The sequence below is a fragment of the Chrysochloris asiatica genome, unplaced genomic scaffold, assembly GCF_000296735.1.
Source record: "Chrysochloris asiatica unplaced genomic scaffold, ChrAsi1.0 scaffold00012, whole genome shotgun sequence".
Classification (NCBI taxonomy): Eukaryota; Metazoa; Chordata; class Mammalia; order Afrosoricida; family Chrysochloridae; genus Chrysochloris; species Chrysochloris asiatica.
Window position 1 is genome coordinate 12627736 of NW_006408530.1, and position 25894 is coordinate 12653629.

At 35.7% G+C, this 25894-nt stretch overlaps 1 protein-coding gene across 1 annotated transcript in view; it reads left to right on the forward strand.

The window, feature by feature from the left end:
- Window positions 1–11158: 11158 nt before the first annotated feature.
- The window catches only part of ORC4 (origin recognition complex, subunit 4), a 33067-nt gene continuing 18331 nt past the window's right edge, over window positions 11159–25894 (forward strand). Inside the window, exons 1-6 of the mRNA XM_006834557.1 lie at window positions 11159–11232; window positions 11631–11721; window positions 16652–16727; window positions 18993–19078; window positions 22091–22139; window positions 23835–23986. Of these exons, the coding sequence (XP_006834620.1) occupies window positions 11719–11721; window positions 16652–16727; window positions 18993–19078; window positions 22091–22139; window positions 23835–23986 (366 nt within the window). The 5' untranslated portion in view covers window positions 11159–11232; window positions 11631–11718. The remainder of the gene's footprint in view (window positions 11233–11630; window positions 11722–16651; window positions 16728–18992; window positions 19079–22090; window positions 22140–23834; window positions 23987–25894) is intronic.

Genomic DNA, 25894 nt, shown 5'->3' on the forward strand with positions numbered 1-25894 from the left:
GGAGCAGAACGTCTCATCTTTCTCATGTGGAACCGCTGATAGTATCGAACTGCTGACCTTGAGGTTGGCAGCGTGGCTCATACCCATGGCAGAGTCAAATTAGACTATATTTACATAAAGTGAATCATTAAAGTTTTTTCATGGTTTAACAATTGTATTTATTTTTATTCTATAATGGTAACTGTTAGTTTTTGAAGCCAATTATTTTTCTATGTTCATGCTAAAAAATGTTTTTTTTTTCCCCCCTATGGTTTTTTTTGTTTTTTTGTTTTACATTTTAAAGGATTGAATTTGTTGAAATGAGCAGTCGTAAATCTAAGAGTAACAACTTAATACATGGAGAGTGCCTTTCACAGGTTAGTACTATTTTCAGTAAACAATAATTAAGTTATTAAGTGCTGTCAAGTCTGTTGCTATTCATAGTAACCCTGTATAGGGTTTTCAAGGAGCAACTGGTGGGTTTGAACCACTGGCTTTGCAGTTCAAACTGACCTGTGGTCTAGTGCTCATCCTACAGAGCTACACCAGGACTCCAGTCATGAGAACTATTGTCATGCAAAGGTTATCAAGAAAGTAGCTATCTTCTTAACTTGAATTTTCTCTTTGCCACTAAGATTCTCTTTTTCTTTCTCAAAGAGGTATCTGTAAATAGTTTTAAGAAAAGCATTCTAAACTATCAGAATTAAATCTATGCCACCAGATTTTTTTTGTGTTTTAGGGCTGTTCTCTAGTCTTTTTCTCAGTTGATAAATGTTTTTTATTCATTTCTGAGGCTGCTTCTTAGTTTTATCCTTTGTAGGGGAGAAAGATGAGGCTTTCTGCTCCCATAAAGATTTACAACCTTGGAAACCCTGTACAGGGTGGCTATGAGTCAGAACCGACTCCACGGCATATAACAGCAATTTTTCATATAGTTGGAAATAGTTACCTATTTCATCCTAAACATGGTCTGATTTCAGTTTCATTTGATATTTTCTTTGTTAAGTGCCATCAAGTCGGTTCCAACTCACAACAATCCAGTGTGGGTTTCCAAGGAGCGCTGGTGAGTTTGAACTGCTGACCTTGTTGTTCAAACCAACCTTGAGTACTTATCCTGTGACTCTATACCAGGACTCTATTATTGTCTTTAAAGTTTTAAATTTCTTTTGTTAAATTTATTCCTTAATAGTTTATTGTTCTTGAAGCCATTATAAATGAATTGTTTTTTGTTCCTTTCACTTTTGTATGTTTCATTGCTTCTGTATAGTAATGCAATTGATTTTTGTTTATTGATTTTATATCCTGCAATCTTGCTGCGGGGAGTGTGGTAACTCTATATGATAAGTACTGGACTATGAACCAGAAGTTTGGTGGTTCAAGACCACCAGCCACTCCACAGAAAGATGAGGCTTTCTGCTCCCAACAAATATTTACAGCCTCATTGACCCTATACAGGGTCACTTTATTCAGAACTAACTCAATGGCATTTAACAAAAATAACCTCTATGCTGAACTGATCTTTTCTAAAAGTATTTTAGTTGATTCATTATGCTATTTTACATATCATTTCATCTGCAAATAGAGATGTTTACATTTCCTTCCCTATCTCATTACCTTTTATTTACTTATTTTATTGCATTAGGTAGGATTTCTAATATCCTTTTGAACAGAAACAGCATGAATAGATACCCCTTCCTATCCAAATAGTTCTTGATCTTAGCAGGAAATTGTTCTGGTTTTACCATTTAGTGTGATGTTAGCTGTGGGGTTTTTAGCTGCTATTTATAATTATAAGTCCTGATCTGGAGTTATTGTTGTTGTTCTGTAACACTATTGTTGTAGTTGTTAAGTATTGTTGAGTCGTTCCTGACTCATAATGATCTTATATAAGGTTTCCAATGCTGTAAATCTTTTTTTTTTTTTTTTTTATGTTTTATTGTGAATTATGTGATAGTTTACATGGGAGAACATTAGTTTTACATTTATTCTATCATATATTGTCTCATTGCCATGGTTACAATCCCCTCCATGCATCATCTCTTTTAGTTTCTTGCAGAAGTTTTTTCTAGTTTTCTTTATATAAGTCCTTAATTTCTCTGGTTACATTTATTCCAAGATATTTCATTCTTTGGGTGGCTATTGTAAATGATATTGCTTTCCAAATGTCCTTTTCAACCCTGTCATTTTTGGTGTATAGGAATCCAACTGATTTTTGTATGTTGATCTTATACCCTGGCACTTTACTGAATCTGCCAATGAGGTCTAGTAGCTTTTTTACTGAGTCTTTGGGGTTTTCTATGTATAGGATCATATTGTCTGCAAATAGGGAGTTTTACTTCCTCTTTGCCAATTTGGATGCATTTAATTTCCCTGTCTTGCCATATAGCTCTTGCTAAGACTTACAGCACAATATTGAATAGGATTGGTGAAAAAGGACATCCTTGTCTGGTTCCTGTTCACAGAGGGAAGGCTTTCAATTTCTCTCCATTAAGAGTAATATAGGCTGTTTGCTTTATATATTTTGGAGCTCTTTCATTGGTCGCATAGGTATTTATTATGGGTATTTCATCTTGTTCAGTTGTTCCTTTAATCATGAGATAATGTCCATCTTTACCTATTATGCTGGTTTTTGCCTTAAAGTTTATTTTATCAGAGATTAGTACTGCCACTCCTCTTTGCTTTCTATTGCAATTGGCATGGTATATTTTTTTCCATCCTTTGACTTTTAATCTGTTTTTGTCTCTGTGTGTGAGATGTGTCTCTTGCAGACATCATATTGAAGGATCTTGTTTTCTTATCCATTCTGCCACCCTCTTGTCTCTTAACAGGTGCATTCAATCCATTTACATTCAGTGTAATTATTGATAGGTATTGGTTAATTGCTGCCATTATGTTTGCTTTTTTGTAGTGTTGCTGTTTTTCTTTGTTGTCTTTCTTTGTTGACTAAATGATTTTTGTGTTCTTTCATCTGAGTTTCCTCATAGTTTTAATGTTTCCATGTTCTTCTTGGATTTTCATTCTCTTGGTATGTTGTGACGTGTTGAGTTTCTTTGAGCTTGTCTTATAGTCCATTAACTTGTCTCTCAATTTACTGCAGTCTATTAGCGTAGTGGTTACGAATCGGGCTACGAACCTTAAAATCAGCGGTTCGAAACTACCAGCCGCCCCGTGGGAGAAAAATGAGGCTTTCTACTCCTGTAAAGATTTACACCCTCGGAAACCCTGTACAGGGTTGCTATGTGTCAGAACTGCCTCAACGGCACTTAACAAGAACAACATTTTATCCTGTAATCTACCTCACCTTCTCACTATCTGGATCTCTGTTCCTACATGTTTACCTTCTTTTATATTGAACTTGTTTTGATCATAGACTGACATCCCAGATTCTCTTGAGTTTGTTCCTACAGTTTCGTTCTGTTCTCAACTGTTCTTCTGTTGACTTAATTCAGGGAGATGCTGCCATGTTTGTCAATCTCTGGTTGTTGTCTGTTCTTGTTGGTTCTCAATCCACAGAACTCCCTTCAGGATGTTTAGTAGCGCAGGGTTGGCTTTGGCAAAATCCCTTAGCTTCTGTTTATCTTGGAATGTTTTGATTACACCATCATATTTGATTGATATCTTTGCTGGATAAAGGATTCTTGGTTGGCAATTTTTGTCTTTCAGGGTTTTATAAATGTTTCCCCAGTGCCTTCTTGCTTGCATGGTTTCTGCTGAGAGATCTGACTTGCTTGCCTTTGTATGTGACACTTCTGTTTTCCCTGGCGGCTTTCAGAAGTGTCTCCTTTGATTTTGGAGAGCTTGACTGTGATATGTCTTGGTGATTTTCTTTTGGGGTCTGTCATTCCTGGGGTTCGTTGAGCTTCTTGGATGTTTATCTTTTCACTTTTCAGGATGTTAGAGAAATTTACTTCCAGCAGTTCTTCAACTATTTCCTTTGTGGACTTGTGTGATTCTTCTTGTTCTGGAATGCCAATAATTCTTAAATTATTCCTCTTTATGTTGTCCAACATGAATCTTAGACCATCTTCAGAATTTTTTATCCTCTTTTGTGTTTGTTCTTCTATCTTAGTGGTATTCAGAGATTTGTCTTCCAGCTCACTGGTTCTACCTTCCATCTCATCTAGTCTACTTCTCTGCCGTTTCAGAGTGTTCTCTATTTCTGTTATTTTGTTATTGATTGTTTGGACCTCTTTCTGTAGGTTTTGAATTGTTTCCATTGCTGTATCTTATCTTATTTGATTGTTCCTGTTGCACTTTTCTTGCTTCTTCCTTATGTTTCTCAACTCCATTGTAAAGTGTTTTGAAACATTTATGATGCGTTATTCTGAATTCCATCTCAGGCATTTCCAAGGCCTGCCCTCCTTCCAGAATGGAGTCCAGGTCTACTTCTAGGTCATTTGTCTCAGACACTTTATCTTGTTTCTGGACATGTGCTGATATGGTCATCTGCTTTTGCTTTTTGGACATGTTGAATGTTTATCTGTGGCCTTAATACTTAATTGAGTATGTGTTTTGGTATTTTTTTATGCTTTCTGATTGCTTCCAGGAAGTTGTGATCAGGATGTGGGCTTCCCTTTTCATTTTTCTTATTGTTTAACTCAGAGTAACTTTCACAGGTGTTGTCTGTTTCCCTGATATATGGCAGTCGGTATTGGTTCTTGCCTGGGTTTTGGTGTTTTATAGGGTGTGATTGTAGGTTGGCTGTATGTTAGCAGTTGCTGACTCTTCTTGCGTAATATAAGGAGACGAAGAGTCCTCTAAAGGCAGAAGGGGGAGCATATAACAGCAAAACAATACCAGCAAAAAAAAAGACTAAAAAACAGCACAACAAAAACAAGATTGATACTTCAGTCTCTATTCACAGAAAAAGAGTAGGGAGAGAAGAAGAAGAAGAAGAAGAAGGAAGAATGAATAAATAAAGAAAGTAAAGAAAAAGGAAAAAAATTATTAAAAAAAAAAAAAAAAGATTCTGTAGCCCCTACAGCCTCTCCTTCTCTTTCCTGTGTTAAAAAACAGAACAAAAAGTAAATAAGAAAAGTTCAAGGCTTGCTCTTAGGCTGAGTATCTGTCAGCCGTTTGGTTTTAAGCGGAGACTATCTCTTTACATTTTGAGGAGATATATGTACATGCGTAGTAGAACCCTCCGAGGGTGGGGCTGGGGTGTCCACTAGCTCAGGCACCCCTATAGTTACCAGAATGGAGGTATGCAGACAGCATGGGACCAACGAAAAGATACCAAAAAAAAAAAAAAAAAGAATGTCCACACTCCTATCTCTGTGGCTCTGTCAGGCATCTGTGGCTGCTCTGATCCTTTCCCCACTTGGCCCCACACAAAATGGCGGCTCCTGGAGCAGCTGAGCATCCTGAACCAGGAAGCAATGGATTTCTTGCTTCTTCCACAAACGCCCCAGCTATAAGTCTTCCAACCTTCTAAATATTTCTTTATATGTGGTTCAGAGTACTGGGACCATTCCCTGAGCCTTCTTGGTCCTGTATTCTGTGTTGTTCTCTGCAGAGCTCATCACTACACTTCCACCCGATCTGCCATCTTTTTAATGCTGTAAATTTTTGTGGGAGCAGAAAGCGTCATCTTTCTTCTGCGGTTGATGGGCTCAAACTGCGGACCCTGTGGTTAGCAGTCCAATGGTTATCTTACAAAGCCATAGTGCATCCTATGTAATATGCTTAGCTGCTGATTTTTTGCCTACCAGTCATCTGTCATTTTGTCACACTGTGGTGGCTTGAGTGTTGTTATGATTCTGGAAAGTATGTCACCAGTATTTTAAATAACATCAGGGTCTTCCATGGTGGACAGTTTTCAGCTGAGCTTCCACATTCAGATTAGGAAGAAGGAGAGACGGACTATGTCCAAGTATTCAGTCCAATATGAAAACCTTATGAAGAGCAGTTGAACTCTATCAGATAGCACCAGAATATTGAATATTGAAACACAAGCAAAAGTAAAGAATTTTGTCAGACTTAGTATCAGAAGATGAGCCTCTCATATAGGAAGGCACTCAAAATACGACTGGGAAAGAGCTGCCTCCTCAAACTAGAGTTGACCATGATAACATGAATGGTGTGTAACACATCTGTAAACATCCATTAATGATAGGAATTGAATGTACAAACTATGAATATAGAAAAATTTGAATTTGTTAAAAATGAAATGGAACCCATAAACATCAATATCCTAAGCATTGGTGAGCTAAAATGAACTGGTATTGTTGTTGTTGTTGTTGTTATGTGCGGTGGAGTTGATTCTGACTCATAGCGACCCTGTTAGGCGGTTTCCGAGGCTGTAAATCTTTATGAGAGCAGAAAGCCTTATCTTTCTCCCATAGAACAGCCGGTAGTTTCAAACTGCTGACTGTGAGACTAGCAGCCCGATTTGTAACCAATACACTATTAGAACCATTTTGAATTTTACAGTCTCATGGTTTACTATGCCGGGAATGACAAATGACAAATTTTAGAGGAAAGGTGTCTCATTCATCATCAAAAAGAGCATTTCAAGATTTGTCTTGACATACAACACTGCTTGTGATAGGATAATATACATCCTCCTACAAGGAAGACCAGTTAATACCACTATTCAAATTTATATCAACCACCAAAACCAGTGGTGGTGAAATTGAAGAATTCTGTTCTCTCTGAAATGTATCAAACGTGCAGCCAACAATTGTTGATAACTACAGGTGATTCAAATGCTAAGGTTGGAAATAAAGAGGTAGGATTAGTCATTGGAAAATATGGCCTTGGTGATAGAAAAGATGCTGGAGATCACATGATAGAATTTGCAAGACCAATGACTTCATTTCAAATAACTTTTATGAACAACATAAAAGATGACTATATACGTGGACCTCACCAGGTGGAATACACAGAAATCCAGTTGACTACATCTGTAGAAAGAGACGTTGGAAAAACTCTTATTATATAATCAGCCAAAAGAAGGCCAGAGGCAGACTGTGGAACAGGCCAACAGTTGCCCATGTGCAAGTTCAGACTGGAGCTGAAGAAAATTAAAACAAGTATGCAAGAGCCAAAATAGGACCTTGAATATATCCCAAAAGAATTTGGAGATCAGCTCAAGATCAGATTTGATAAATTAGACACTAATGACCAACGTCCATAATAGTTGTGGTGTGACATCAAGAACATCATACAGGAAGAAAGCAAAAGGTCATCAATAAGAAAAGAAAGAGGGAAAAGGCTGAAGTGGATATCAGAAGATACTGTGAAACTTCAGCATAGAGATGCTAAAACATATAGAAGAATGTTGTTGTTGTTGTTAAGTGCCTTCGAGTTGGAGCCAACCCATAGCGACCCTGTACAGGGTTTCCGAGGGTGTAAATCCTTACGGGAGTAGAAAGCCTCATCTTTCTCCCGCGGAGCGGCTGGTAGTTTCGAACCACTGACCTTAAGGTTCGCAGCCCGATTCGTAACCACTACGCTACCAGAGCTCCTTATATAGAAGAATAGAGGAAGTAAAAAAGCTGAACAGAAAATTTCAAAGAGCAACTCTAAAAGACAAAGTTAAGTATTTATTAAATGTGCAAAGTCCTGGAGTTAGAAAACCAAAAGGAAAGAGCATTCTCAGCAATTCTCGAACTTAAGGGAACTGAAGAAAGAATTAACACCTTAACTTGAAATAATGAAGGATTCTATGGATAAAACATTGTATGATGCAAAAAGCATCAAAAGAAGATGGAAGGAAATACACAGAGTCACTGTACCAAAAAGAAAAGGTTGATATTCAGCTATTTTAAGACATAGCATATGATCAAGAGCCAGTGACCCTGAGGGAAAAAGTCCAAGGTACATTGAAGGCTTTGGCAAATAACAAGGCTCTAGGAGTTGATGGAATAAAATGGAAATTTTCCAAAAAAAACTAAGGGTGGCACTGAAGGCATTTACTCATCTTCACAAAAAAATTGGAAGTCAGCTAAATGGCCAACTGATAGGAAGGTATTCATATCTCCGCCAATTCCAAAGTGAGGTGACCTGATTGAATGCAAAAATCATCCAGCAATATCATTAATACTGTTTGCAAGCAAGATTTTTCTAAAGACATTACAAAAATAGCTGCAACAGTATGTTGACATGTAGCTGCCCGAAGTTCAAGCTAGATTCAGATGAGGACACAGACAGAACAAGCGATATCATTGGTGATGTCAGGTATATTTTGGCTCAAAGCATAGAATACCAGAAATATGTTTATCTGGGCTTTCTTGACTACAAAAAGGCTTCCAATTGTGTGGATCATGGCAAGCTATGGACAGCATTGCAGAGAATGTGTATTCTGAACACTTACTTGTGTTCATGAGGAACCTCTATATAGACCAAGAGGCAATTGTTCAAACAGAACAAGGGAACTCTGAATGGTTTAAAATTAGGAAAGATGTATGCCAGGGTTGTATTCTATCTGCTGAGCAAATAATACAAAAAGCTGGATTATATGAAGAAGGACATGGCATCAGGATTGGAGGAAGACTTATTAACAACTTGCGATATATGCACATGTGTCGAGAACCAGCCTCCACAAGGGGGGTTTGATTCACGAAAGAGGGAGATCTGGCGGTGACAGAGATAGAGAAAAAATACACACAAAGATGCAAAGAGAAAGACAAGAAGACACCCTGAGACCAGAGTGTTCAAGAGCGAAGATGTCAGCTTGAGGACTGAATTGTCCCTGACCCAAACCATGCTATTTTCAGTAGCCTCAAATGACTGTGAAAGTTGGACAATGAATAAAGAAGACTGTAAAATAATTGATTCATTTGCATTGTGGTTTTGTAGGAGTATATTAAAAGTACCATGAACTAACAAATTTGTGTTGGAGGAAGTGAAGGGTCAGCGAAAAAGAGCAAGACTCCCAATGAGATAGATTGGCACAGTGTGTCAGCGGCAATGGTCTCAAGCATAGCATCTATTGTGAGGTTGGTGCAGGACTGGGCAGTGCTTTGTTCTGTTGTGCATAAGGTCGCTGTGAGTGGGTATGGACTTGATGGCACCTAAGGACAGTAATTGCAACCATTTTTTGCATTTTATTTAAGTGTATCATTTCTTTACATTTTACTTGCAATGACATTTAGGTATGATTCATGCCATTTAATTCTAGCATGCTCTGCGTCTAATAGGTTCTTAGGAACTATAATGAAATCTGTGAAATCTGAAGCTCCATTGATTGCCTTGTTTTTCCAGTTCTCACAAGTTTTCCTTCTTTGAGAAGATGAAATCTTACCACTTTTCTTCTGCTTGTTTTAGGGGAAACTAGTTGCATTTTCCTTCTTATACTTTTCTGCCTTTCACAGGTTCCGACTTTCAAGTATTTTTCAGTTTATATGGACTTTGAAACTGCTTTGATTTCTTTAGAATCATGACTTTTATTATAGGTACAAATTAATAGAACCTGAGCTTAGCCAATTTAAATTTGTTGGACTGTGAAGGTTTTGTGTGTCTTTATTAGATTTGATTGCATTAGATTCCATCCTGTTTTTATTCTTGGCCAATACATTATACAGAGTGGTCTTTTTTTTTTTTTCCCCACCTAAATTCAAATAGCCCTCGTGTTGTAATATAGCTCAAGTACAGTATTTTTCCTTGTTGTTGAAATCTACACTTCTAAATTCTCATTCTTTCTTTGGGAGTTGATAGTAGTAAAAAGAACTGTTACTTTTGAAACTCTTTCTTGTTGTTGTTCTTAGGTGCCATTGAGTTGGTACTGAATCATAGTGTATCCATGTACAAAAGAATGAAACACTGCCCGGTCCTGCAACAGCCTCACAATCACTGCTACAGTTGAGTCCATTGGAGCTTCATTGTGCCAGTCCATCTCGTTGGAGGTCATATCTTTTTCTCCGATCTTCTACTTTATCAAACATGATGTTTGTCCTTCTCCAGGATCTGGTCCCTCCATCCTGGCTGTAATTCTTTCAACACAGTTTTGTATATTCTTTTAGCAGTACATGGTACTTTTAATATTTTCCTCCAATGCCTTGACTCAAATACATCAATTCTTCTATGCTCTTCCTTTACACTGTGCAACTTTCACATGCACATAAAGTTATTGAAAACATCTGACTTGGGTCAGGCTCACCTTAGCCCTCAAACTGACATCTTTGCTCTTGAACCTTAACAAGGTCTTGTGCAGTAGATTTACCTAATGCAGTGTGTCATTTGAGTTCTTGACTGCTGTTTCCATGAGTGTTTTTGGTTGATCAAATTGAGATGCAACCCATACCAAAGGCTGTTGTCTTTGATCTTCATCAATAAATATTTTAAGTACTCTTTGCTTTCAGCAAGCAATGTTGTATCATCTGCATATAACAGGTTGTTAATGAGTCTTCCTCCAATTCTGATGCCACGTTCTTCATATAATTCAGCTTCTCAGATTAATGTGCTCAGCATACAGGTTGAGTAAGTATGGTGAAAGAGTACAACCCTCGCCCACACCTTCCCTAATTTCAAACCATTCGATGTTCCCTTGTTTTTTATAAACGACTGCCTCTTGGTCTCTGTATAGGTTCCTCATTAGCACAATTAAGTGTTCTGGAATACACATTCTCTGCAGTGTTGTCCATAGCTTGTCATGATCCATGCAGTTGAAAGCCTTTGGTCCATAAAAGCACAGATAAACATACTTCTGGTATTTTTCTACTTTTAGCCAAGATCTATCTGATGTCAGCAGTGATAACCTTCAATCTGTGTCCTTATCAGCATCTAGATTGAACTCCTGGAAGTTCTCTGTCAGTGTACTATTCCTGCCGCTTTTGACTTACCTTTAGCAAAATTTCCTTTGTTTGCAATATTAATGATATTGTCTGATGATTTCCGCATTTGGCATGGGCACACATATGGATCTCTTCCAATTTGTTGGCCATGTAGCTGACTTCCAAATCTCTTAGCATAGATGAGTTTCATCAGTTTGTTTCATATGTCTGTTGAAAATTTTCAGTTTGTATTCCATCAACTCCCAGAACCTTATTCTTTGCCAATAATTTCAGTGTACCTTGTAGTGGTGCCAGAATTCTTGAGAACAAGTATTTAAGAAGCATTGAATGGTTCTTTAGTTCCTAATTTGACTGGTAGAAATTTACTTTCTTATCAGTTTTTTATTATGCAAGTAATTTTTTCACTCATTCACATTATTTGTTCACTTTATTTTTATCAGGTACAAAGAATTTTGCGTGAAAGATTTTGTCATCAGAGTTCACATAGTAACCTGTTTGGATTACAAGTACAATACAAGTAGGTACAAGTATAATATAAATTAACATAACAAATACATTTTTATAATGAGGACGGTTTTTAACTTTCAGTCTTGTATTGTTTCTATTATCTGAGATTATTGTGAGAATTTTTAGCTCTTTGCCCTAATACCTGATCCAAAGTACTGCCATTATTATCCCTCCTATCTTAAAGACATCAAATATGCCAAACTTCCTAGATATATCTAAAATTTCCCATAGAATCAGCATTGACCTACCATTTATTCTCCTGTCTTCAGTGTTGGACTACATAGAGCATAAATCAAGTATTCAGTGGGAGTAAGAGAGAAAAATGCCAGTTTTCTATGCATATTCAAATTCTGCTTCTAGCAGACTATCTCAGTTTGCTTTTCAAATTTTGGTCTTGTATCATTTCAGACACTTATTTGAGTTGCTAAAAAGAACTGCTATACATGGAGAAAGTAACTCTGTGCTCATTATTGGACCCCGAGGAGCAGGAAAAACCATGGTAAAAACTATTGATATCTGGTATTTTTTTGCTTTGGCAGGCATATGACAATTCTTATTTTATTCAACATAACAAATGTTTTCTATTATTTTCATTGCTTGCTTAGTAGTAATTTTGTTATTTATTTAAGTCAAAGCTATGAATATGCCTTGTAACGTTTAGATGGTATATTTGAAATGAGCATACATTTTTTTTTTTTCATCTTTTCCTCTTGTGATAAATTTTCAATAGTTGTTTGTACCCAGCATGATCTTTTTTCCTTGATGAATTAGAGATTGCCAATGAAAAGAAGCAAAACTGGCATTTACTGAAAACTGACTTTGTTTCTTTTATATGTGATCTTTTATTCTTCATACTAACCCTCAAAGCAGGCATTATTGTCCCTGTGTTTTTTTAGACTTAAGAATACCATGTGTTCTTTTTTTCTCTTCCTTTTTATTGTTTATTGTTTAACCTAATGACATGTAATTTTTTGGTATACACATTCACATTTTTTATACATTTCTATTACTTTCCCTCATGATTCTATTTGCTCGGTTTCCTCAGAAATATATTCTTTTGTTTTCTTTTCTTTCATTCTGTCCTTTTCTATTTTTTAGTCATATATGGACCCCTGGTAACATAGTAGATTGGGAGCTGGGCTGTTAACTCCAATATCAGCATTTCGAATCTACCAGTCCCTTCTTGAGAGAAAGATGAACCTTGCTCCCATAAAGATTTACAACCTTTAAACCCTATACCTGGTAGCATAGTGGTTACGAATCGGGCTGTGAACCACAAGGTAAGCAGTTTGAAACTACCAGCTGTTCCGCAAGAGAAAGATGAGTCTTTCTGTTCCTGTAAAGATTTACAGCCTCGGAAACCCCTGTACAGGATTGCTATGAGTCGGAACCGACTCCACGGCATATAACAACAACAGCAACAAACCCTATACCAAGGAGCTCTGGTAGCATAGCGGTTACAAGTCAGGCTGCTAATCTCATGGTCAACAGTTCAAACTACCAGTGATTACACGGGAGAAAGATGAGGCTTTCTGCTCCCGTAAAGATTTATAGCTTCAGAAACCCTGCCCAGGGTTTGAACTGACTCCATGCATGACACTTATGCACCACCACCAAAACCCTACTATACCAGGTCACTATCATTTGGAACCAACACGGTGGCATACCACCACCAGTCCATATATAAGACATATTTATTATTACTATATATGAAAAGACTACTATTAAAATTAAATGGTTGTACTGTGTAGAGTCTGTTTTTTACCATATTTTCACAACTAATTTAGATACCTACCTAACATATTTTTTGAAATGAGGGTTGTTGTAATTATTGTTGTTGTTTTTAAATGTCGTCAAGTGAGTTCAGACACATAGCGATCATGCTGACCTTTCTGTTCATTTCCCTTGCAGTCCAACACATTAACCCATAGCACCAAGTAAAATTGCATATGCGTATATATGTGATTCAGTGCTATCCACATTTCCACATTTTAGAACATATCTTTGTTAGATAGTAGTAACTGCTGTCTGTATTCATGTCTTTCATCAAATTTAGTTAGTTTTGGCAATTATTTTTTCAAATATTTTTTTCTGCCTTTCTTCTTTTGGGATGCTGATGATGTAATGTTCCTACACTTGATATGCCTCAGTTTTCTCAGGCTTTGTTCATTTTGTGTTATTTTTATTTTCTGTCTACTCCTTACACTGGATAATTTCTATTGTCTTATCTTCAAAGTCAGTGATCCTTTCTTTTGCTTGCTCAGATAATATATTAAACAGCTCTACTGAGTATTTCATTTTAATCATTGTACTTTTCAGTTTCAGAATTAATGTTTGGCTACCTTTTTGTTATTGACATTCTGATTTTGTTCTCTGATAATTTTTTTTTTGTTTTGATATCCCTGGGTGTTTTGTCCATGGTTTTCTTTACTTTATTGACTGTATTTAAGATAGTTGATTTAGTAATGTCTTTGACTAATAATTACAGTGTCTCTCTTCTTGGATAGTTTCTGTTAAGTTCTTTTTTTCTTTGTAAATGTTCGTACTTCTACTTTTTGTGTAATATTTTTACTAAAATTTATAAATATCATTAGTCATTTCATTGAGCTCTCCCTGACCACTACAAGTGTTTGATTAGACTCCCGAGTTCAAAAAGTTGACTCAGACCTTTCCTGGAAGCTCACTAATTGCTTCATTGGAGAGAACACTCCACCATCTAGGACATCACATGGGGTAATTTTTTTATATTTGAGTTTGGTTTTTATTTTAGTTTTTTCTTTCAGTTGATCCTTCCTGTTTTATGATTAGAATATCTGTTTATTACATCTTTGTTTTTATCATAATTTTCTTCTTCAGTATTCTGTCATATATTCTTTTTTATTTTCTTCATTGTAATTTCTGTTATTTGTTCCTTCTAATTCTGGTACTATATTTTGGTTTCCTAATCTTTCTTGTTTTGCTCCTGGTCGTCATATACTTCTTTGTCTTGTTTTGTATTTATCTAAGTCTGTTTTGTATTTATCAGACAGCTCCAAACATGTTTTCTACAGTTTAGATTTCTAGTATCAGTCTTTGTTGTAAGTTCCATGTTTGTTTTATGTCACATTTTTTTATGAATAGATATTTTTATCTTAATTCTGTTTACTTTTTTAAGCAAGAAGGAATCTAGTAAGATAGTAATTATCAGATAATAGAGTGGGTAAATTATTATTGGCTGTGCTGATGATTTATTTCATTGTTGTTGCTGTTTAAGCAAGAACCATGTTCTGTTGCTTTTATGTCATTTATAACTTTACTGGACTCTGAAAAAATGTTCTATTGGTGTTCTGTTTCTGTACAGTTTAGTTTATTCCTAAGTCTAGCCAATATTGAAAGTTCAGTAAGATAAGAAACATTGCTCACCCTCTGCCACCTTTGTTATTTGTTGTGTGGTGGGGGTTTAGGGTGATTTCCTTATATGTAGAAATGATTGAATAAATGGGTACAATCTAGCTTATTCTTTAGCCCAAGTGGCACAGCCATTAATGTGCTCAGCTGCTAACCTGAAGTTCAGTGACTCGAACTCATCTGCTATTCCGTGAGTGAAAGATCTGGCACTCTACTTCCATAAAGACTCTGTGTATTTTACTTTATCTTGTAGTGTGTTGTTACATCAACTCAATGGCAGTGGGTTTGAGTTTTAGTTTATATCTTACTGTTAGACAAGAAGTCTCAAATTAATTATATAAATTTAAATTGCAAAAATAATAGTATATTTAAGATACCACCCATGGCTGTATTACCTGAAATAACATAAAATTTAAAATCTATAATTAATTGTGTAGTTTGTTGTATTTCAAATTCAGTTACATGTCACTTAATGTCCACAATATGTTTTATAAAATAGGACATTATGTGTTTGGGACTTTATGCTGACACTACGTTATATACAGTCAGACTCCATTCAATCCATAATTAAATACCTATAAAACCAATTGTGTTAAAACTTTATGGAATGCAACCAAAGTCTGAGAGCTAGATCCCCTGGACAAGGATGCCAGTCTGGTTACCAGGTCTGTGGCCAGGCCAGGTGGAGGCTGCATTGGCAACTGGATTGGGGCTTTTCATACATCTGAGTTCAGAGTTGGTTTTTGGTAGTTTGAGGGTTTGGAGAGGTGGCTTTGGGAACCAGACTAGGAATGAAGCACAGCTGTCAGTGGAGGCTTTGACTACCACTACCTGTTGGTACGCATTCCTGGTGTGGCACAATCATATGCACTGGACGCTCGAACACAAGGCCTTCAGTTCAAACTTGTTAGCTTACCAGCTGCTCCTTGATTCCATCTCAAAGGTCGCTTTGAGTTGGAATGGACTTGATGACACTTAACAACAACCTGTTGAGACAGTTGCTCCCTAAACATGTATAGTCACTGTCACCCAGAGCCAGGAGCCTGTGAGTACTCTGTCTGGCTCTGCTGGCTCCTGTGGTACAAGCTGAGGAGCTTTAGCATGGACTGCCCTGTGCTGGAAATAAAACGCTATACAGCTACTTGGCAGGTGGATGAAGCTAGTAGGAGGCTATAGAGGTGCTGTGAGCATTGGATGCTCCCTGGAGTCCACCACTGTTCATTCTTTCTGTGACTTGGAGTCGTTTAAGCCATTGGTGGGTGATGGTGGTGGTGGTAGTGGTGGTGTATCATGGAGTCGGTTCTCAATCATAGCGATCCTGTATAGGGTTTCCTAGGCTGTAAATCTTCACGAGATTTGGTAGATTCAAACTGATGACCTTGTGGTTAGCAGCCTGACTCAATCCATTCTACTACCAGGGCTTTAAAATGGAACAGTTTAAGGTTTATACATGTTTTCGTGTAATTATAAATTTACATTCTAATAGTAATATATTTTTATTGCTGCAAACTTGAAATTTCTTTCTTAGTGTATCTAGCAGCTAACTGAGGGGACATCTTTTTTTCAAGTTAATAACCACCTGCAGTTTTTGACTTGTTTTTCATGGGAATAGTAAAGTAGTTCAATGTTTTCTTGGAATTGTTAGATTAGGGGTAGACTTTTATCATCATTTAGCATTGTTCTAATATATACTTTTTAATAAAATATCTAATTTTAATAATACTAGAGTAAAATATTAAGAAAGATTCATAATGTACTGAGTCAGGAAATTCATGCATCATGGTTTTATTTGACTTACAGAGAAATATGTCTTAAAATTTGATTGAAGAATGTGACATTAGTCTTGACTGGCATATTGAAAAGTCAACCATGAGATATTCTAGTTAAACTTTTTATATTTAACAAATATGAAAGTTTACATGTTAATTTAAAAAATAACCCATTTGTATCCTGTTCTTTACATTCATACTTTAAAAGAGAAAATGGACTTCGTTACATTTTTTACCTATTACTAATTATCTTTTAAACTTTTACTTACTTAGTTAATAAATCATGCTTTAAAGGAACTCATGGAAATAGAAGATATGAGTGAAAATTTATTACAAGTTCATCTAAATGGTAAGCATGGCATTGTTTTATCATTGCAATTATATAAAATGTATATAATATATATTCAATATTTTAAATTAATTGTTGTTGTTGTTAAGTGCCGTCGAGTTGGTTCCGACCCATAGCGACCCTGTACAGGGTTTCCGAGGGTGTAAATCTTTACGGGAGTAGAAAGCCTCATCTTTCTCCCGCAGAGTGGTTGGTAGTTTCGAACCGCTGACCTTAAGGTTCGCAGCCCGATTCGTAGCTATATGTTATATTTTTATACTCTGAATTTAAATTAATTTTATGTGTTTTCATTATCTAGTGGTCCTATAATGAGTGGGTGGCTTTAATGAACAGAAATTTATTTTCTCATAGGTGCCACTGTGGAAGAAAGTCTGTCTCTTCTCTGTTTCTGTTCATTGATTTCTCGGTAATCTTAATGTCATATGACAGCTATATTCCCCCATCTCTGTTTATCCTTCTTTGTCCAATAAACTCATATCTCTGAGGTTATTGCCTTAAGACATAATCTACACTGGTGTAACATTAACATATTATATCCACCAAGTATATAGGGTTAGGATTTACAACATATATATTTGGGGGGCACAGTGCACTTGGAACAAGGCACCAGGAATTAATGGAATAAATACAAATTGAAATCTTTCAACAAACTAATGCAGCATTTGGAGGCAGTAAATCATCTATGCCAAGAAATTTGGAAGACAACTACCTGCCAAACTGATTTGAAAAGATCCATATTTATGTCCATTCAAAATATCAAAATAGAGGTGACCCAATGCAATGCCAGAGTCATTGGACAATATCATTGATATGGCATACAAGTAAAATTTTGCTAAAAATAGTAGGAAAAATTACTGCAACCATGCAATGACAGAGAACTTCCAGAGGTTCAAGCTGGATTCAGAAGAGAACATGGAACAAGGGATATCATTGCTGATGTCAGATAGATCTTGGCTGAAAGCAGAAAATACCAGAAAGGTATTCACCTGTTCTTTATTGACTACACCAAGGCTTTCGATTTGTGGATCGTGACAAACTATGGACAGCACTGCAGAGAATGAGTATTCCAGAACACTTAAGTGTACATGAGGAACCTGTACATAGACCAAGAGGCAGTTGTTCAAAACAAGGGAACACCAAGTAGGTTTAAAATTAGGAAGGGTGTGCGTCAGGGTTGTATTCTTTCACCATACTTATTCAATCTGTATGCTGAAAAAATAATCCAAGATGCTAGATTATATGAAGAAAAACATGACATCAAAATTGGAGGAAGACTCATTAACAACCTGCAATTTGTACATGATACAATTTTGCTTGCTGAAAACAAAGAGTACATAAAACACTTACTAAAGAATTCAGAAGCCACAACCTTCAGCTTGGGTTGCATCTCAATGTAAAGAAAACAAAAATCTTCACCACTGGCCCAACAAACAACAATCAAGTCAATAGAGAAAAGATTGAAATTGTCAGACTTCATTTTGCTCGGATCAGTCAACACTCAAGGAAGCAGCAGTCAAGAAATCATACAATATATTGCATTAGGCAAATCTGCACAAGACCTCTTTAAAGTGTTGAAGAACAAAGATATCAGTTTGAGGACTAAGGCACTTCTGATCCAAGCCATGGTATTTTCATTAATCTCAAATGCATGTGAAAGTTGAGCAGTGAATAAGGAAGACAGTAGAAGAATTGATGCATTTGAGTTATGGTGTTATTGGAGAAATTTAACAGTACAGTAGACTGTGAAAAGAACAATCTGTGTTGGAAGAAGTACAGCTAGAATACTCCATGGGAACTAGGATGACCAAATTTTGTCTCTCGTACTTCAGACATATCAGGAGGGACCAGTTCCTAGAGAAGGATATCATGTTTGGTAAAGTGGAAGATAGGAGAAAAAAAGGTCAGTGGATTGTCACAATAGCAGTAGCAATCGGCTCAAATGTAGCGACTGTTGTGAGATTGGCATAGGACCTGGCAGTGTTTCGTTGTACCATAGGGTCTGTAGGAGTCGTTGCCAACTAGATGGCTCCTAACAACAACAGCATATCAATCCACAGAAGTGTGTTTTGAATCTGTGTTAATAACACTAGCCTTATAGAAGATGGTACCATATGTCTTTTTTGCTGACTATTTTCACTAAAATAATGTAAACTCATAAACTTTGACTCTATACCAGTAAGTATTGAACATATGGGAAATAATCTGCATTGCATCAGATATGTACTTCATTTTGTTGAACTACTTTTAAATGGGCTATTCTTTCAGGATTGTTGCAGATCAATGATAAAATTGCTGTAAAAGAAATCACAAGGCAGTTAAACCTGGAAAATGTAGTTGGAGATAAAGTTTTTGTAAGTATAATTTTAATCTTTTAGATAAACTTCAAATTAAGTTTATAAAGTATAGATGTGTTTATCTTTTAGAAGGTTAGGGAGGGGTTCAGAGATTCCTAATTGAAATATATAAGATTCTTGTCATAAAAATACATAATAGAATGTATTGATTCTTCAAATACATGTTATTTTTTATAGTAGTGATGTTAAAATTGCTACAAAAATTCAGGTTTATGTAGTTTCTGAATTTGTTCCCTTAGTAATATAAAATTTCTGCTTCTCTATCCTTGGAAATAAATTATTATATTTTAAAACAATACAGAAGAACCAAATACTAGCAGTCTATTTCTAGTCTTCTAAGAGTTGGATATATGGGAGTAGTGCTAAATTTAATGCTACAATTGCTGATAGGAGTCTTGCATTGCAATCATTAGCTAGTGATCCTGAATGCCAGAATATCTGAATTACGTATTTTTCATTTAGTTTTATTGGATTATTCTAAAAGAAGAAAGTAACATTTATATTTTTTTAATGTGGCTGGATGGTAGTGTGCTATACAAATGTCAGTTATCTCATACCTTAAAAATAGTTTCAGAATCGTATTCATAACACATTGTGGCAGCTTGGTGTCTCAGTATAGTCAACATCAGTGTTAAAAATATTAAAATGTTAAAAATAAAAGTAAAAACTTTCAGGTTGAGTTAATATGTTTTGAAATTTATATTAACTTTTTACTACCACCTAATTCATAGATTTAAAGAGCAATACAAATTAACTGAATTTTTTGTTGCCCTAATTTTCATGATTAAAAAGCCCCATTCTCATGCTTTTTATGCAGTAGGGGTAGTTGTGTATATTCCAAGTTCATTTGTGGTTTATCATGATCTTGGAGAGTGCTGTCACTCTAATCTCTAAACTATGTGCTCTACTGCATTGACACACAGCCTTCTGTATGCAGATGTAAAGACATTTAAATGTTTCATTCTTGAATAATTACCTTTAAAATGTTGAACCAACCATATGTACCCCAAAGTGCAAAGTTTAATATTCTTCTTCTAAAAATTCTTATTCAGTATGTAATGTCAAAGCCAGTTGCTTACTTATTAGTCAAGGAAAGCTTCTATTAATTACACTGTTTGGCTTTTTAATTCCACTTGATCTGGATAAAGATTTCTAGCAGTATCCTAAATGGAGATATTCATAACAGAATCATGTGAAATAATAATGCGCGCAGTTGCTTACTTATTTTCTTAATTATTAAACAGAAATTATTAGTTTAACTTCTTCAGTATGTAGATTAGACACCTGAGGTTCAAAGAGCTTGATTAAATTTTCCAAGGTCATAAAGAAGTTCTGGTATGGTAGAATGCTTACTGGACTATAAAGTCGGTTTGAACCTCAACGTCAGTGGTTCAAACCCACCAGCTTCTCCTTGGAAACCCTATATAGGGTTACTGTGAGCTGGAACCAATTTGACAGCACTTAAAAACAATAACAACAAGGAACAAGGTCATAAAAGAAACTCTTCTGGCACTGTGGGTGAAGCTGTTAGCTGCAAATTATTCTTTCAAACCCACCAACTACTCCGAGGGAAAAAGATGAGACGGTCTTCTCAAATACAGAAACCCTTAAGAGCAGATCTATTCTGTTTTCTAGAGTCACTATGAATTGTAATTGAGTCGATAGCAGTAGAGTTTTGATTTTAAGGTAATAAAATGACAGACTTGACTTTAAGAACCTAAGTCACTGAACCTCATTCTAGAGCTTTTCTGTTTTGTTTTAGCATATTGGATCCACATAATAAATAGTGTTAGAAGATAAGTAACCTTTGGGTAATTTTGACCCCTGATTTCCCAAGAGATTGTCTCTATGAGCAGCAGTTTAAATGATGAGTGATATCGCTTGTGTGTTGTTGTTGTTAAGTGCCATTGAGTCAGTTTCAACTCATAGCCACCCTGTGTAGGATTTCCAGTGAAGGAATGGTGGGTTTGAACCACTGACCTTGCAGTTAGCAGTCCAGTGCTGATCTTATAGCACCACACCAGGAAGCACTAAAAAAACTATTATGTTTTTTTGTATCAATTCTCTTAACTGTGAAACAAATGGTTTTCTTTGGGGAAGTAAACAAGTGGGTTGTTTTTTTTCCTCTTCTTTACATATGCCATATTTAAAATAGGCTGTTTCTTTACATTAGAAAATCTGAATGAATTTAAGGTTAATGAATTTGGTGAAAAAATATTATAACAGGACCTCTACATACAAACTGGAATATCTGAATAATGCAGCTGCTGCTCTGTTAATTTCCATCTAGAATATGTAAATTTTATCCAAAAATATTTTGACTGTGTTCCAAATAAACATTGTCAAATTTGATATGACACATATATAAATCTAAATTATTTGAAGCGAATTTCTCCTTTTCTTTGCTATTCCATTGAATATAATGGTCATTTCTTTGCAGAACAAATGAATTTAAGACTTGGAAGAGTCTGACATGTTTAAACTATGAAATTCATTTCTACTTCTTCTCTGATGCTATTTAGAACATAATAACAACTCTTCCAAACTGCTGCTAAATAAAGTTAATATATTTACAGATTTTGCTAAAAAAATATATAATTTCTAGTATGACTTTTGCATTGCCATGTTCAGCAGTGTGCACTGAGTAGCACAAGTGCTTAATGCACCTGGCTGCTGACAGAAAGGTTAGAAGTTTAAATCCTCTCAGAAACAGTTTCATAGAAAGGGCTGGCAATCTACTTCTGTAAATTTAGCCATTTGAAAACCTTGTGCAGCATAGTTCTTCGCTGACAATCGTGAGTTTAACATGAGTTGGAGCAACTTGGTTTTCTGCTTTTATATTTCAGTTTTTAGATTCTAAGCTTGGAGATATTAAGCCTATAATTTGACTAATGGTTTTCATTACTAAAAAATGCAGTAGATAAAGTGTATTAAGTGTGACACATCCCTCTTTTGTTTATTATTCACGAACTTCTAGTCATGGATTTTTTTTTTTTCCTTATTATTCAGGGAAGCTTTGCTGAGAATCTTTCATTTCTTCTGGAAGCTTTAAAAAAAGGTAACTATTAAGTTTTTTTAAAAATAGATTTCTAATTCTCGCTCACTCACTCTCTATACACACACACACACACACACTCATATATATGTGTGTGTATATCTGTATGTGTATAAATTTTGTTAAGTGCAGTCGAGTCAATTCCAACTCATAGCGACCCTGTGTAAGTTTTAAGTGCCATGAGGGGCTGCTTGTGGATTTGAACCACCGATCTTGCAGTTCAAACAGACTTTGTGGTCCATTGTTTATCCTATAGTCCCACACCAGGACTATATATATATATATATATATATATATATCTGTATCTTCATTTTTATGATTTTCATATGCTTCATTTTGTAAAGTACTATACTTCGGACATATTTTCAAGAGGGACCAATCACTGGAGAAGGCTATCATATTTGTTAAGGTGGAGGGTCAGAGAAAAAGAGGAAGACCCCCAACGAGATGGATTGGCCAAGTGGCAGCATCAGTGGGCTCAAGCATGTCTATTAGTATTTGAAACATATTTGACAGTCCTTTTTTTCTTCACTACTTCAGAATCAGTAGATATTAATTTCATGTCTATCTAGTAGGGGGAAAAAATGTAATTTAATTTGTGTAATTTAGATAATGGTGGTATTTATCATTTTGTAAGTGAGCCCATATGATTCAGTGATTAAGCACTCAGCTGCTAACTGAAAGGTGCACAGATTGAACCTTCTCCATAGGGGAGAGATGTGACAATTGGCTTCTTAAGTCCTATTTGGGCACTTCAACTGTATCCTACAGGATTATTAAGAATTGGAATTGACTGGACAAGGAGTATGGTTTTTGGAAATATTTTGTGTTTCTGTGTTATTTGGCTCTGTTTCTAGACTTTTGAGTAGTTTCTTGGATTGTGTGCCAGCATTAAAGGTTATTGTTTGGTGATGTACCATGGAGTTGGTTCTGACTCATAGCAACGCTGTATAGGGTGTCCAAGGCTATAAATCTTTACAGGAGCAGGGAGCCTCATCTCTCTCTCATGGAATGTCTGGTAATTTCAAACTGCTGACCTAGAGGTTAGCAGTCCAACTTATAACCACTGTGCTTCCAGAGCTGCTTTTTGTTGTTATTGTTAAGTGCTGTCCAGTTGGTTCTGACTAAACACAGTATAGGGTTTCTAGGAGGAGCTGGTGAGCTTTGAAGTTCAAATGACTTTGCAGGCTGGCACACTAACCCACAGCACCTCATCAGGACCCTTTATTATGCCAAGAAGGCCTTTAAAGTAACATTGCTGCCTCATCTAAGATAGTTACCATTGAAGCAATAGTTTTGTTCACAAGTTAGTAATTTTCTGTATATTTTAATTCTATGTGCTTTGGTTCTATATAAATGTAAAAGATCTTTATCAGGTTTTTTTCTAATTATAAAAAAATATGTTTACACAATTTAAAAGATAATAGCCTCATGCCATTCCGATGACATTTTTTTCTTAATTTTGCATCAAGTTAGTAAAGTCTAGTAACTATACTACAAATTGTTGAGGTCAATTGGAGCTATTGTAATCATTTGGGTAATACATTGCACCTGCATTAATGAATGTCCTACCCAAAAGTTGTTGTCAATATGTTTGTTGAATTGAATTTTAAAAGCTAAAACACAGTAAATTGTTAGAAAGTTTAATAAAGGTTGATTAATTTGCTTCTTAATGTAAAACTGTCATTTTCATTTTAGGCAGTCGGACTAGCAGTTGCCCAGTGATCTTCATTTTGGATGAATTTGATCTTTTTGCCCATCATAAAAACCAAACACTACTTTATAATCTTTTTGATATTTCTCAGTCTGCACAGACTCCAATTGCAGTAGTTGGTCTTACATGTAGATTGGTAAGTCTTTGTATTTTAAAAAATTGGCCTTAATAGATAATCCCAGTTCAATTACTAACAGTCTTTTTTCACTTATGTAGCTATTCTGTAAGATATTTTTTCAGTTGTCTTTTACCAGTGTCTGGTGTGTTTACTCCACTTTTCGACTTTGATAGGAAAATAAGAAAACTCTCACATATGCTTATAAACTAATACCTACCTCCCTCCTGTGGAATATGTTAATATTTCTGTGTTAGCAAATCAGTGGGGCAGTTAAATAATCTCACCACTATTTTACAAAACTTGCTAATAGTTCTTTTACATTTAAGATTCTTTCCATAGTTTGAAAATACTTGGATTCAACTCAAAATATTACTGTGCTGTTTGTAAGTAAATATCTCCAGAAATAGAAACAGTTATGTCTGTCAAGCTATTACAATAGATAGTGGCTTCTGTGTTCCTTGGGAGATTTGAGAGTACTTGTAACCCTAATCTACATGACATTATCACATGACTTTGTAGAGGCTGTATGCATTAAATCTATTCCTTTAGCCTTTCACCCAGGCCTTTTAAAACTATCATAACATGAACTTGGTTATTGAAATTTATGTAAAACTGGAAGTAAAATCCACCACTCTTCCCATACTCATAGGGTTGTCAATACCTTCCCAGCTGTCATTATTCATTACACACATACACAAAAAATAACCACTCCCCCTTCCCCTGCCCCTGTCCTGGCAAGCTTATGTGAACTCTGTTTACCTATTCTCCTTCCTTGGCTCTCTCTTTTTTAGAAAAGTGAAACCTTTTAGTAAGTTATTTTTCATTCCTTACATCTTCCCTACTGCTTTAGAGCTTATGTTGTATCTTTAGATGAGCTTCCCTCATAAGACATTTTAGCTGGTTCTGAGGAAAAACACTCTTCTTGCTAAAAAAAAAAAAAAATCTTCTGATCATTGAAGTGTCAGCAGATGTTATGGCCCAAGAAAAGACACCGCAGAAAGTGATCCTTAGCAGTGCTGTCCGTGGTTCCCGTTCGTCGTTTTATATATATATATATATATATATATGTAATTCTCAGGCTGTGCCAGTCTTTGAAGTATGTGTATGTACCCATGTTTATCTAGGGAGAAAACAAAAGGGTAAATGGAGTAGTAACCACCAGCAAGCAGCATCCTCCCCTATGGATGTAGTTTTGTTTTTGTGTTTTGTTTTTTTACCCCAACTATTCCTTCTCTCCCCATATTGCTAACTTCTCTTATTGTTGTCCTTCATTAATACATCTTCTATCTCTTACTTTCCACTCCCAAGTTTAGGTCTGTTTATTTCTTTTTGTTGTTGTTATTTTAAATTTTTATTGTGAATTGAGCAATAGTTTACATGGGGGGACATCAGTTTTACATCCATCGTTTCATTGCAATGATTACAGTCCCCTTCGTGCTTCATCATTCAACAGTATTTGCTTCTATTCCTTTTTTTTTTGGGAAGGTGGGGGAGGTGTACACAAAAACACTCAGGAATATATAACCATTTAAACAACGAACGATCACAGTCTGTGAGCCGGACTTCTGACCACCAGCACACAGCCTTTCTCTGTCCATGAGTCTGGAGTTCTGTTTGCTCTTACATAGATCATTTGTCTTAAAGAATGCAATACTCAAGGGTTCCCTTTTACATTTTGAGCTGAAACTTTTAACTTGGTTTAAATGTGCCATCAAGGATAGTTTACATTTAAGGTTTAAAGAATAACTTGGAGTAATAATCTTAGGACTCGATATAGTAAGTCTGGATCTTTTAAGAATTTGAAAGTCTGTTCCACACTTTTTTCTCTTTCTGTAAGAATCTATCTGTTACTTTTCTGACCAATACAGTTGGTCATGTTAATCAGGCGTTATCTAGTTCTTCTTTTCTCAAGGTTCCTGTAATGTT